Source organism: Gorilla gorilla, chromosome 12, assembly GCF_029281585.2.
Source record: "Gorilla gorilla gorilla isolate KB3781 chromosome 12, NHGRI_mGorGor1-v2.1_pri, whole genome shotgun sequence".
Lineage (NCBI taxonomy): Eukaryota > Metazoa > Chordata > Mammalia > Primates > Hominidae > Gorilla > Gorilla gorilla.
Window position 1 is genome coordinate 35,198,964 of NC_073236.2, and position 15,765 is coordinate 35,214,728.

Genomic DNA, 15,765 nt, shown 5'->3' on the forward strand with positions numbered 1-15,765 from the left:
ATTTGGTGAGTGTTTTAGAAATACATCAAATTTCAAGAAATTGCAAAGGACATTCCTATAGCCAGAGCAGGTACTATATCTCATTCTAGAAACCAACTATTTTGATGAGGAATAAATAGAATTATCTTAAGAGATTTAATTTATTAAAAAATTTTGTAAATATGCATATGTTTCTTATATATATATGTAAATGGCCTTATTTAGACATGAATATATGCATATGGAACTACATGCACCCAACTATTTATCAAATAAATATATATATACATATGCACCTACATTAATGTTTATATATATATATGTGGAGTTTCCATAAATAAGGTAAATTTTACACTTTTTATTTATATATAATTTTTTTAATTTCTTTTTAAATTTCTCATTGGTAGCTTTATAAATAGATTACCAAATATTTATACTTCTGCCACTAATCATAATAAGATACATCTTATATGGGTGAATGTGTAAGTATTACATTGGTCACTTTTTTTTGCACAATGATGATTGATAACCAACTACTTAAAAGTCAGTGTATTACATCAAGTTTTATCATGTTTGTGGATGTTCATTTTAATATTAACATGACTCTTCAAGACAGGGCTCAGCTGGGTGGTTTTGCTGCAGGGAGCAGAGCTTGTCTCTAACCTATGGATTGTGTTCATCTGAGGTCAAGGCTAAAGGGCAGTATCTACCCAGGCACCACATTCTAATGAAGGCTGCAGGAGTGGGCAACCTCCTCAAACCGAGTTGAAATGGTGAATGAAGTCTAATAATTTTGAACACAGATACACACAATTTTAAGTTATTCTTTCACCTTGGTAATTATTACGGTTCCTACAAACTTTTACTCCATTTAAACATCAAAGCATTTTATTATTCCATGGACAGATCATTATGTTTCTCCACCTTTACAATCTTTCAATTGTTTTCAAGTGTCATGTTGCATTGATTAGAAAATAAAGCTGGGTGTGGTTGCAACATGTGGCTTTCCATTGAAATTTTTAAAAATAGCCTCATTGCCATAATAGTATACAGAATTTTGCTCTTGTCGCCCAGGCTGGAGGGCAGTGGCATGATCTTGGATCACTGTAACCTCCACCTCCTGGGTCCAAGTGATTCTCCTGCCTCAGCCTCCCTAGTAGCTGGGGCTGATGGTGCCCACCACCATGGTATCTCTTTAGCTGAAACAAATATCACATAGAACATAGCTTCTTAAACCTTTTATAGATCACCTGTTATCAACTACCATGGCTAAACGAAGGTTCTCATTCAGTGAACTGAAGGTCGTTCTGCTATTTAGCATATGTATCATGCTCTCAGTGCACTAATGATCCTGCTGGATTCTGGATACAGGTTGAGTAGCAAAGAATTTTCATAATTTAAAAAAGGTTACACCAATGTTCAGGTTTTTCTGTTGTTTTGGTTTCTTTATCAAGAAATGTTTTTCATTTGTTTGTAAAATGATTGTTATGTATGTCATACAATTTCCTGATTTTTTAGCTGTGTCTATGACTTAATAAAGTTATGTTGCTAAGTGACAAGTGCAAGTATATTCAAATGTATTCTGAGGCCATGCATAACTGGCAAAAGTTTTCACTATTTTGTGAAAATACTGACCATGTTGGGCTTTCAGCTGTCAGTTCCTCATTATCACCATCACTTCTGAAAGTGCATTCTTCAGAACCACCTTTCCCTCTATACTTTCCTGTAGAGTTGTTCACTGAGGGGTCCTTCCACGAGATTTGGAAGTCGGAAGAGAATGATTCAATGCTCATTGACACCTGCAGACAGACAAGTGGACTTAGTTGAGAACTAGAGAATCACCTAGAGACATACTGCAGGAGGCTGAGAGCATCAGCACCTGCACTCTGGGCTTCTCAGACAGATCCAAGGACCATGTGGTTAGGCAGCTCACACCTGCAGGGTAGGGTGCACCCTGGTTTCTGCAGGAGCACCAGAGAATCATGTCTCTAGTATCTGCTTCCCTGACTAACATCAACCAGGCCTTGAAAAGCTGTAGTTTAGACACTAATTTCATAAATTAAAACAATTCCTGCTTGGAAGGGCTAGAGTGGCTTCTCTTTTGCTACAAGAATTCCAATCATCCCATAACAGACTCCTCAGGTGGTTAAATCTCTTTATTAAATCAGGACTTGCATTTCATGTCTTTGCTTCTGGGGATGAGGAGGAAAGAGAGTGGGTGCAAAGGAGCCACCTGATCACAATTTACCAAAATTTCCAGATGACCTTCAAAACTTGGCTGCATCTGGAAAACAACTCAGCAGATTGACGCACTAGGAGGAGCAAATAGGGCAACCCAGCCTCACTCATCTGCTATCCTAGCGGTTGATGTTATGACTTGTCGCACTGGGAGAGGGAAAATGCTTTCTTGTTGACAGTAATAAGTTGCAAAATCTTCAGGCTGCAGGCTGCTGATGGTGAGAGTGAAGTCTCTTCCATATCCGCTGCCACTGAACTGAGATGGCACCGCCCTCTGCAAACTGGATGCCCTATAGGTCAGGAACTTAGGTGCTTTCCCTGGTTTCTGCTGATACCAATTTAAATAGTTGTAAATGCTTTGACTAGCCTGGCAAGAGATGGTGACTCTGTCTCCTACAGATGCAGACAGGGAGGATGGAGGCTGGGTCATCTGGATGTCACATCTGGCATCTCAGATTGGAAATACAAAAACAAATATTTACAATTTTCACCATGTTATGCGAGGATTTCCCTGAAGAGCCAGGCTGTACTGAGCACACTGGGTGGCTAAATTCCCAGTGTTCTCCTTCTTTACCTGGGAGACAGAGCAGCAGGAACCCCAGGAGCTGAGCGGGGATCCTCATGTTCATGCTGTGTCCTGACGGGGACTGACTTCTGCACAGGGTGTGACCAGTCAATTAAGAAGTCTTCAGGGCAGGGGCCTGTGCTGTAGGACATGCAAATCAGCAGGGGATGGGGCAGGCTGGGCACAGCTGCAGGGCTGGCTCATCTCAGTAACTCAGCACAGGGGCAGTGTCCCCAGGGTCCCAGGTCAGACCAGGGCAGCCCAGATTTTTCTGTAATGAAGCTGTTTTTTCCTGAAGGCCATTTTGTAATGAAGAACCTTTTCTTGATACTTGTCAAAATTTGAAATACTCCTGATTACTTGAGGGAGTAATGTATTCCATTGGTGTATGGCAATTACATAGGTGAATATTCTTCCCTTTCAGAAACACATAGTAAAGTTTTAGAAGGTGGGATCATGAGGTCTTCAATATACTCTGAAAGGGAGGGGGGTACTTTGTGTGAGTGTAAAATTGTTCCTTCTTTAAAAAAAGAGAAAATTTATCAAGATAATGCTAAACATATTTGAAAATATTTTGTAATGACCTTAAGCCATTCTCATTATTACTATAAGGTCAAGCAATTCACTGTAGGTACACAAAGATTATATTGTAAGTCCTCAAAGTATGTTTCACTCACAGATCCACCATAATACAAGTAAGTAGACCTCTTTAATGCTGGGGATTTTATGGGTTGCATTTTATTTTTGGTGTGGGGACCTCCATATTCAACCCCCTTTTCTGTCATTGGGTATTATTTCCCAAGATTCCTCAACATGAAGGGCTGACTAGTGATGCCAGATCTGATTACTTCAAAATAAGACACTTAATTCTTCTTTCAATTTTAGGAGCCTGGATTAGGATAAACTTGAAATTTTCCAAGGATCAATTATCTTAAAAGTATGAAGACCAAAATCATATCCCCTGGGTAATGCTCTGAGCTGCACTCCCCGCCAGCAGGTTCCTTGGGGCTCAGGAGCAGCTTCTCTGGAACCCGAATTCCTGGAGAGCAGGTGAGGGAGAGACCTTGGGAAAGACCAGGACATTGAAGCCTCTCTCTTATTGAGGGCAACTGCTGCTTGGTGCATGTCCCTGCCTTGCACAATCAATGCCATTTTCCTCTTTTACTCTTTAGCAGTAAGTAGGGACATCACCCTAACTCAGATGCCAGCCTCCTGTCTCATATCCAGAAGAGAGAATGTCCATCTCCTAAGAAGCAAATGGCCAAGTACATGAAGAAATCACTTGGATCTGGATAAAACTGGACACAGATTTGTACACATTATATCACATCTCCAATGTGGTCCAGGGCATCTCAGCCTGGTTCAGCAGCAGAGGAAGTGGATTCAACTACATCAGCATCAGTGGGCTGCAGCCTGTGGTTCTGGGGCATATTAATGATACTTGAGTTAAGAATGGCCAAATTACTGTGGTGTAGCCTGTGCACACACCCTCATGCTGCCTATTCATAGGCTTGGGTTTTAAGGGAAATATCTTGTGTAGAGGGAAAAGTTTCTTTTGCCCTCTAAACGTTTGCTGAAAATATAGAAAAAAAAGACAAATTATACCAGAAACAGGCAAATACATTTATTTTGCATGCTTGGAAAAAAATCACAGAAGACTGATTACCCAGTTAACTCAGTGAGGTCTAGGTGCTTATATATCCTTCACAGGGGAGAGGGAAGTGGGGAGTGTCGGCAACCTAGAGAGAGTAAATGACCCAGGAAAAGAAATGGACCCTCAGAAGAATACGTAAAACCCTGCCTGGATGAAGTCAACTTCAAATTTCTTCTGGATTTAATTTCTAGTGCATGTTAATATTCTCTGGTAGAAAAACATTCCCAGAGAGGGTTTTAATGACAATTGGCTTGTTTCTGGAGGATCTGCCTTTAGGAAGATAAGGGTGATTTAGGAAAAGCCCTTTTGTGCATTTGCTCTTTTCTAAACATCTTCAGTTTGAAGTAGTCGCCCTACCAATGTAGCTTATCTTGAGATGTTACTTCCCAGATTCCTTCAGTTGCAACTGACCTGCCAGGAAACACCATTCCAGAGGGATACAGCTCCAGGTGGAAAGCACAGGTGCTTTTTTCTAAATGGTTGGAGCAGTCCCTCTCTGCATCCCATGCCTTTCCCTTTCGCTGTGCTTCTGCTGATTCCCCATGGCCATCTCTGCCCCTCACTGCTCTCTCTGAGAAAGGCAGCTCTGCCTGCATGCATGGCAGACCACAGGGCTTAGAATGAGCCTTCCCTTGGATGGTGCTATGATTTCACTGTGTCCCCTCAAGTCTATCTGCTGTTAAGTTAATCCCCAATGCAAGAGAATTGAGAGGTGGGGTCTAATGGGAAGTGTTCAATCATGAGGGCTCTGCCCTTATGAATGTATTAATGCTACTATAAACAGAGCTTGTGTTATGGATCCACACGGTATTTGACTGACTTTGTGCAGCAAAACCGGTTATCCATACTGAGTTCGCAGCCGAAGACAGGAAGGCAGGGCAGCTAGCAAAGAGGACCAAGCATCTAATGCTTAAGTCTTGACCTCCCTTATGCCTTACAGGTAAGTGTTTTTAAAAGCAGGGGTAAACTTCAGTAAATCAGAAGTTATAGACAAAATTGTAAATCAATAAATACATAGATAGAGGTCATGTAAGATATTACTAGTCAGGTGTCAATTTCAAATCAAATTCTTCATCTTGGAGTACTTACCCAAAAAGCTGGTAGAGACCAGATTACCAGGAGAACCTCAGCCTGATGACATTGAAGTTAGCTGAATGTCAAAAATCTGTTAAGATCCTGATTTTAGAATTCACCAGCTCCTCAGAAGTTTGGTGAAATATGAGTTATTCAGCCTACACTCAGATCAAGTTAGCAGCTAGTCTGGTGTGACAACCTGTTTTTAATCAATGACTCAAAGCTGTGATCACCCTGATGTCAAATCAAATTCTTCAATATTTATTCTGCATCAAACAAGTACATCACTAAAGACAGTGAGGTTTCATGCACGTTGCTTCTGTTACCAGTGCATGGTGGCCAGGTTCTTGGCATTTTGAGCAAAGAATTGGACAAAATGCACAAACAAAGCAAGGAAGGGATTTATTGAAAATGAAAGTACACTCCACAGTGTGGGAGAGGGCCTGAGTATAGGGGCTCAAGGGCCCCATTACAGAATTTTTCGGGGTTTAAATACCCTCTAGAGGATTCCATTGGTTACTTGGTATATGCCCCATGTAAATGAAGAGGAGGGAGTAAAGTTACAAAGTCATTTACTTGGTGTAAGCCCTATGGAGAGAATATTTCCTATCATAGCTGAAGTGTGAATTGGCCGTATGTTCCCTGCCTCCAGACCCTATTTTCTTGCCTCATTTCCATCATAGAAACTTCTACCTATCTTTTGCTGTATAGCATGAGAAAGATAAGCAAGATGACAATTGACTATAACACTCTTGTTCTGGGTTGTCCTGGAGCCCCATTTGTGTTATTGTCAACTCTTGGTATCCTAAGACTATGGCCACAGGTCTGAGTTCTAAGTTCTTTCTTCTCACACCCACAGCCTTTCCCAGGAATCACTTTGGCTTCCTTCGTGCTGGGACCCAACCTCTTGCCACCCTCCCAGCACTAACTACTTGGAAGCTTTTCTAAGAACCATTATTAGTTCAATTCATTTTCAGTAGGCTGGAATTTCAATGCTTTCCAGGACAAAAAAGAGAGTGGTGATTCATGTGTCCCTGGGTTCATTAAGATGTTGTGGAACTTGTGGTTACCCAAGAACCTCTTACATTTGATGGGATGCGCTTATATATGACATGTGAAAATGAACCCATATTATTACTAAATATAATTTGATGGGACTGCAGAAAAAAGTTCATTTGTGGTTAATTAGTTGAAATGAGATTATGCTTTATAGATTATTTAGTAAATTTTTGGTAGAGAAAATCTCACATATACATATACATCCACAAACCATAACACATATATTGTATGTACACTCACAAATCATATATGAACTATTTAATGAATTTTCAGAGTGAACACACCTGAATGACCACCAACCATACCATGAAACATAACATTGGCAGTCCCCAAGTACCCACCTCCCTTCTTATAGTCCTGGGCAGAGAGCCCCCAAATCACACAGGTACCCTGTGCCCTCCTTTGAAACTGTTCCACTCTCAAGACCCTGGCATGCTGGGCCTATGATGGGAGTGGCAGCCTGGTAAATTTTCTTCAGGATCATTCTTACATTGTCTTCATGAATAGCATCTGCAGTTCTTAAATCCCTATGATTCTCTTTATCAAATGTTCACTTGGCCACATCCTTGATGTTCTCCCTCAGACAAGCTTTTTCATTCTTTATAATCTGGCCAGGCTGAGAGATTTTCAAAACTTTAAGTTCTGCTTCCCTTTTAATTATAAATTGTGTCTTTAATTCATCTCTTTATTCTCACCTTTTATTGTAAGCAGTCAAGAGAAGCCATGCTGCTTAGAGATTTCTTCTGCCAAACGTCCCACTTCATCTCTCTTAGGTTCTGCCTTCCACAAAACCCTGGGACACAAACACAATTCTGCCAAGTTCTTTACCACTTTATGACAAGAAATGTCTTTCCACTAGTTTCCAATAGCATGTTCCTCATTCCCCTCCATTCCTCAAAATAATGTCCCTTATTGTCCATATTTCTGCCAACATTCTCTTCGCAACCATTAGACAGTCTCTAAGGAGACTGAGGCTTTCTCTACAGCTCTGCTCTTCCTCTAAGCCCTCACCAGAGTCACCCTTTGTGGTCTGTTCGTGGCAATACAGGCTTTGACAGCGCACACCTCCAAACTCTTCCAGCCTCTACCCATAGCCATTTCTACATTAGGGGTTGTGTAGGGGTTGTGACAGCAGCACCCCACTTCTCAGTAGCAATTCCTGTCTTAGCCAATTCTTGCTGCTATAACAAAATACTTAGACTGGGTAATTTACAAACAATAGAATTTTATTTCTCATAGTTCTGGAGATGAGAAGTCCAAGATCAAGGTACTGGAATATTTGGTGTCTGGTGAGGGCCTATTCCTCATAGATGCTCCCTTCTCTGCAGCCTCACTGTGGAAGAAATGCAAAAAATAATCTAGCAGGCTTTCTTGTGCACTTTTATTAGGGCACTTCTCTCCTTCACAAGGCGAGACCCCCTCATGAACTAATTATCTCTTGAAGGCCCAACTCTTAATATTGCTTTAAGGATTAAGTTTCAACATGAAATTTGGAAGAACACAAACATTCAGGTCATAACTACTTTCCCTGTAACATAATTTGCAATTTTCTCTGTACATAATCTTTTTATTTATGAATCATGATAGTTTTAATTGTTTCTTTTCACTTCTTATTTTTTGTTTCTTTGTTGTTGTTGCCTTGTTGCATGAAGCATGAGAAGTATGTTGCCTTGTTGCATGAAGCATGAGAAGTATGTTGCCTTGTTGCATGAAGCATGAGAAGTATGTTGCCTTGTTGCATGAAGCATGAGAAGTATGTTGCCTTGTTGCATGAAGCATGAGAAGTATGTCTTTTTAAGCACTCACTCTTACGAGTCTGATCAAATGTTGACAATAAAATTGGTCTAAAAGCCTGCTGTGCAACTAAGTCTGAGAAAAATTTGGGAATTAAAATAAAGGAATTAAAATTAAGAAACATTAAAATAAAATAAGTTCAGAGTAAATTACTCCTCAGAACTTCAAAGTTTCCAAATAAAGGCAAAGATACTACAACTGAGGGGCCACTAAAGCAGCTACTCATGAAGGAAGCAGCTTGTTTGAGGAAAAAAAAGTACCTATGGTGTTTTGAAAGGTTTTGTTTTATGTTGAATAACTGTGAAATTCCAACTGCTATACAGATAAGAGTAATCAAGTGCAAAATCTTCGGCTTCCAGGTTACTGTTGGTGAGAGTAAAGTACATCCCAGATTCACAGCTACTGAGCCCCACTGGGATGTCAGTGGCCCTGGTGAATGCACCATGCTTGAGCAGCTGGGGATCCTGCCCAGGTTTCTGCTGGTCAGTCAGAGCAGCCAGTGCTCTGAATGATCCTGCAGATGAGGGAGGCTCTTTGCCCTGGAGACAAAGACAGAGAGGTGGGAGATTGGTCAACGTAATTTCTCCAGTATTCTGACATTGGAATAAAACAAACAAGTCGCCTATATAAGCTGCATCAAACCCAGTGTCTTCCCAGTACAGCCAGAATCACTGCTACACTGAATTTTAATTAGGATCCTTGCTCAGCAGTGGTGCCAGGTCAGAGGAACCCACAAGGCTGAGAGAGTTTCACTGACATGCAGCACCATTTCCTTCTTCCCTCACCATGTCCCCCTCATTTGAGACCCAGAGTAACAAGAGACAGAGAGGCTGAGCTGGGGCTTCCGTGGTTCCCTATGGGTCCTAACTGAGCAGCTCTTCCCCTGAGCTCTTATCCAGGCATTGATAAGGGTTCTGATCAGCAGGGCAACCGGGAGGGACATGCAAAGCAGCTGGGGCAGGCACTGGGCTTCCAGCTGCAGAGACCACCGGCCTCCTCCTGTCTGCACTGAGCAGCCCCTGCCCAGGTGGTCAGGTCAGGAAAGGCCATTGGCTCAGCCTGAGGGTAGAGCTTCCCTGTGGCTACAGAATTTAATCCCTGTCCTCCCGCCTCACCAGTCACCTACACTCAGCCTGATGGTGTTTTGCACAAGCATGTTGAGCAGAGGTCCCCAATCTTTTTGGCACCAGAGATCAGTGTTGTGAAAGACTATTTTTCCACAAACTGGGGGGTGGGGATGGTCTCTAGATGATTCAAGTGCATTACATTTATTGTGCACTTTATTTATTTATTTATTTATTTTTTGCGGCAGAGTCTCGCTCTGTCGCCCAGGCTGGAGTGCGGTGGCGCGATCTCAGCTCACTGCAAGCTCCGCCTCCCGGGTTCACGCCATTCTCCTACCTCAGCCTCCCGAGTAGCTGAGTTCAGGTCATCAGACATGCAAATCGACTCCAAGGAAACCTGTGCTTATTGGGCCCCGCTTCTGGAGAAACCCAGACTTGAATGACCAGCCCAACCACATTCTCCTCGCCCTTAGATCCAGAAGCAGCAGTTTCCCTGGACCCTCCAAGATGCGCTTCCTGGCCCTGCTCGTCTCCCTCCTGGTGCTGGGCTTTCAAGGTGAGTGCATTTCCCACTGCAGACCATGCAGGGGCCTTAACCCTGGACACAGCGATAATGACCTCAGTGAGTTTTGGAAATTACATTGTGACATGGTGAGGTGTTTTGCCTAACTCTTATTAGGAAACTGAGGCACAGGTGTCCAGGGCTAACCAGGAGGCAGAGGTGTCCACAGCCGTGAATCTGTTATCAGCCACCCTGAGGACCACAGAGTCTCTAAGATTTTAAGACAAAAAAAAAATGTGTCTTGCCACCAAAAAAAGGTCTTTTTTTTTTTTAAGTGCTTCTTGTTAGAAACATGCATGGGCAATTCTGAACAATATCAGATAAATATCAGATGAAATACTTCTTCCTACTGACCATTTCCACTGCTCACCATCCCCCAATGTCTCTTTATGTCACTAACCGCTTTACCTACATTTAGCCATTGGTGCTGGTGGTTGCTTGGCACCTGGGTCTCCACTCTGTGACCTCTCCTAATAGGTTAGATGAGTTTACACTCCAAGAGGGAGGTGAAAGCTGCAAGGTCGGAGCTCTTGGGCACAGACTTCCTTTTACCACATTCTACTGGCCAAAACAAGGCCAGAGCCCAGCCTAGATCCAAGACATGGGGAAGTAGGTCCTCCATGGGAGAACCATCAGCAAGCCGGAGCCTGAAGATTTGGCACTTTATCACTTTATCAGTATAGCAGTGTGTGTCCCACAACGTTCATTCAGCATGAAACAAAACCTTTCCAAACACCATAGGTATTTTTTTTTCTTTTGATCAAGCCAGCTGCTGCTTTTGTGGGCAACTGCTTTGGTGACCCCTGGGTTTTTAACATTATTAGCTATATTTGAAAATTTGGAAGTTGTAAGGAGTAAATTGCCGCAAACATTTTATCATGATTCTTGATTTTTTCCTCAGACTTACTTGCACAGCCAGGTTTCAGAATAATTTTATTGCCAACAACATTTGATCAGACTCACAGGTGTGGATGCTTGAAAAATATACTTCTCATGCCTCATGCAACAAGGAAATATCTCATTCTCCCCTTATAAATGAGATGAGTGCCCTTATCAAAGTGCACAAAAAAGCCTGCTAGATTATTTTTTACATTTCTTCCATGTGAGGATGCAGAGAAGGGAGCATCTACAAGGAATAGGCCCTCACCAGACACCAAATATTCTAGTGCCTTGATATTGAACTTCCATCTCCAGACCTATGAGAAATAAAATTCGAATGTTTTTAAATTTCCCAGTCTAAGTATTTTGTTATAGCAGCAAGAATGGACTAAGACAGGAATTGCCACTAAGAAGTGTGGTGCTGCTGTCACAACTCCTAAAATGTGGAAGTGGCTATGGGTAGATGATGGAAGAGTTTGGAAGTGTGCGCTGGCAAAGCCTGTATTGCCACTAACAGACCACAAAGGGTGACTCTGGTGACGGCTTAGAGGAAGACCAGAGCCGTAGAGAAAGCCTCAGTCTCCTTAGAGACTGTCTAATGGTTGCGAAGAGAATGTTGGCAGAAATATGGACAATAAAGGGCATTACTTTGGGGAACAGAGGTGAATGAGGAACACGCTACTGCAAAGTAGGGGAAAGACATTTCTTGTCATAAAGTGGTAAAGAACTTGGCAGAATTGTGTTTGTGCCCCAGTGTTTTGTAGAAGGCAGAACCTAAGAGTGATGAAATGGAATGTTTGGCAGAATAAATCTCTAAGCAAAGTGTTGAGGGTGCAACACGGCTTCTCTTGACTGCTTACAATAAAAGGTGACAAGAGAGATATGAATTAAAGAAAATCAAAAGGAAAGCAGAACTTAAAGACTGGAAAATCTCTCAGCCTGGCCAGATTATAAAGAATGAAAAAGCTTGTCTGAGGGAGAACATCAAGGATGTGGCCAAGTGAACTTTTGATACAGAGAATAGTGGGCATGTAAGGATGCCAGATGCCATTCATCAAGACAATGAAGAATGTCCCTGAAGGCATTTAGGAGATTTATCAGGCTACCACTCCCATCACAGGCCTAGCATGCCAGGGTCTTGAGAGTGGAATGGTTTCAAAGGAGGGCACAGGGCACCAGTGTGAATTTAGGGCTCTCTGGCCAGGACTATAAGAAGGGAGATGGGTAATTGTGGACTGCCGATGTTCTGTTTCATGGTATGTTTGGTGGTCACCCATGTGTGTTCAGTCTGAAAATTCATTAAGTTGTGCACTTATGACTTGTAAATGTACATACTATGAATATGTTATGTTTTTTATATGTGGGATTTACCCTACAAAAATATTAAATAAATTAATCTATAAAAGCATAATGTCATTTCAACTAATCAACTTCAAATGAATTTTTTAAAGATCTCATCAAATTATATTTCATAATATCACAGATTCATTTTCACATGTTAGGTATAAGTCCATCTCACCAAATATAAGAGGTTCCACATACAAGTTTCACAAAGTCTAAATGACCTCAGGGACACGTGAATCACCACCCTGTCTTTCTGGTACTGCAAAAAATTGAAATCCTATGTACTGAAAATGAATCGTACTTAACAATGATTCTTAGCGCCTCCTCTTTAAATTTTATGAAACAAATTAGGTAATATTCACAGAACAAGAACAATTTGCTTCAAAGTATTTTCTACCCCCGAGACTGCACTGAAGCCTCTGGCAATTTTACTCATTGAAAGGTGAAACTAAAACATAGTCTTTTTCCTACTTGCTATATCATTCATAGAAATGAGATGAGTAAAATTCAAGTAGATACGTGATGAGAGTTGTTCATCGTCATTCACCTTGAGGAAGAGCCTCACGGAGAATTCTGGTGACCCCATTTAAAGACAAACCTGTCAGTCACTAGTTCTAAAGTTGGATCATATCAATATTTGCAAACCTTTTCTCAGAACAATGGGTCCCAGGCACACCCAATAAATAGATCTTTTGCATACAGTCTTCATGTTTCTTGCCCAACTTCTCTTTGCTCTTAGAATCTTACGGTTAAAATGAGCATCTTTCTGGTGATATAATTGATACACCATATGTTTCCTCAATTTAAATTGAACAATTTAATTGTGTTAGTATATTCACAGAGTTATGCAATAATCACATTGTGAAAGGAAAATAACCATGGGGCCCAAAAATCACTAAGCTAAAGGGATTAGTCAAGCTGGGAAATTCTTAGGGCCAATCTGCCTCCCATTCTATTCAAATCATCCCTCTGCTCACTGAGATTAATTCATATCTTATTGCCTCTTTGGAAGCGCAAATCAGAAATTCAAAAGAATGCAACTGTTTGTCTTACCTACCTCTGACCTGGAAGCCCCTTCCCTGCTTGAGTCGTCCCGCCTTTCTGGACGGAACCAATATACATCTTACATATATTGACTGATGTTTCATGTCTCCCTATAATGTATAAAACCAAGCTGTGCCTCAACTACCTTGGGCACATGTCATTAGGACCAGAGGTTGTGTCACAGGCTCATTTCCTTAACCTTGGAAAAAAAACTTTCTAAATTAACTGAGACTTGTCTCAGATATTCGGGATTTATAACATGAATCACTTATAGAACGTTTCCATCAGCCTTAAGAAACCCTGTGCCTATTAGAAGTCACTTGGATTTTGCCCAACTCCTCAGGCAAACAAGAGTCTACTTTCTACATTTTTTAAATTTGCCTATTGTGGACATTTCTCATAAATACATTCAGACTATATGTAGTCTTTTGTGACTGGCTTAGTTCACCGACCAAAAGGTATGCCGAGTATTTCTATGTTGTCATGTCTGTGAGTACTTAATTTCTTTTTATGACCTAATAATATTCTATTGCATATACATACCATATTTTGCTTTTCCATGTATCAGTTAATGGATATTTGGGTTTTTTCTAGTTTTTGTCTCTTTGAGTATCACTGCTACGGGCATTCATACACTTTTTTGTGTAGACAAACGTTTTCATTTGGGGGTGTATAATCCTATAAGTGGAATTGCTGGATTATATGGCAATTGCATGTTTTACCATTTGAGAAACTGCCAGACAGTTTCCCAAAGTGGCCGTAACATTAGCCTGTGTAATAAGAAGAAAGAATCTCTTAGTGAATGAGTATTGAGAACAGCTGAAATATTTGAGGGTGTAAAAAATAAATCTGAGGTAGCTCAGAGACGCTTATTCATTACTCTTTTAATTTTTCCCGCTCTTCATAAATAAGGGTCTCCAATTTCTGCTTTGTAGATGCCAACTCACTCCCAGACTTATTGAGAGGACGGTATAGGCTGAGAACCACACGGGGAAGTTGGGTCACAGCAGGAGGAATTTGCTCAAGACACAAGCTAGGAAAAACAAATCAAAATTAAAATGGGGAGCTGAATAAGGAAAAATGAGAACTTCCTGTGGGAGGAACAAGAAATTGAGAAGGAATGCCTTGTCTTTATGCTGTGTGCCTATCTTTAGGTTTCTGGACTCCTAAACTTCTGGACAAGAACCCCCAATTTGAAGTTACTGGGACACTAATGTCTACTCCTTTTACTAGTTAACTGTTTCATTGGCTGTCGAAACTCCTCACATAAAGTAGAAGAACCTCAAGAAGGCAGATTGTTTTTTTATGCCTGGTTGAATAAATCTCATGAATCTCATATAACAGGAAAAAAATATTTTATTAATAAACAACCACTGTGAGTGAGTTCTAACCAAAACAAAGGGAAAATATATGAAGGATCAAAATGCAAAGGAAATACGTTTTGCACGTGCATCTACAGTCTTAAAGAAAACACAGGAAGTTGCCTTCATGCCTGTGTCTCTGTTTCAGGAAACTCATCCTCCTGCTAAGAGGAAGACGTGGCAGCCTCCTCAGCCTCCATGGTGTTGATGGTGACAGTGAAATGAGTTCCAGATCCAGGGAGATGGAACCAGGTTGGGACCCCAAGACCAGGGTGGAAGCCCTTAACATCCTTACCATGTCTTGTGAGATATTTATTTACTGCCCTTCACAAATTGAGTTTAAAATATTTGCATTTTATTTTCCATCAACTGTTCTGCTGTCAGACAGCATTTTTTATCGTGGGGGATAGAGAGCAATTAGTCCCTCCTGAACATCTGGTCAGTGGTGAGTCTGATGAGAGGAGCTTTTGTTAAGAGAATATTAGTGCTTCAGTTGTCCTGATTTAACATGGATTCTCTTCCCTTGGGGAGTGAATACAGGTTTTACTCAGGCCTTCACAACAGTGTGGAATCCAGAAGTGTTGGTATTAATGCCACTGTGATGTTTTTTATGATTTTGTTTTCACACTTTGTTTTTTTGTTTTACTTATATTTTAATATAGTTTATTTTATTTGTCTTAAATTTTCCTTTAAAGATAATCACGAAGAAAATGATATATGCATACTTTAATTTTATTAAGCCTACATGAATATACAATTTTGTATTTCCAAAGTCAAGAAAAAATTGGTGATTAATTTTCACCATATACTTAATTAGCATAACAGCAAAACTGCTCCTTTTATTGTCTTCACCCTGACTCTGCTTTATGTTTTTGCATAAGGAATGTTATCATTCTTATTTAGATTTTTTAGATTATAATTATGTGGTATCATATTACATACCTTATATTTCAAGAATTATTCCTATACAGTGACTTGCATTTGTAAGTGAATTTTCAACTGATTTAGATTCTTGGTTTAATCATTTCTACCAATCAAGCAAGATTCCTTCCAGCAAGATTGTTTTGTTTTGTTTTGTTTGTTACATTTTCTGGTTTGTTATAAAGCATACAACTCAGGAAGTGCCTAACTGAAGAGATGCATATGGC

The 15,765-nt window shown here is 40.7% G+C and overlaps 1 gene segment (V, D, J or C); it reads right to left on the reverse strand.

Moving 5' to 3' along the window:
• Positions 1-2,320: 2,320 nt before the first annotated feature.
• On the reverse strand, positions 2,321-2,846 carry LOC129531483 (immunoglobulin kappa variable 1-39-like). The segment is given in 2 exon segments: positions 2,321-2,667; positions 2,792-2,846. Coding segments are annotated over 2 exon segments (402 nt in total).
• Positions 2,847-15,765: the final 12,919 nt, after the last annotated feature.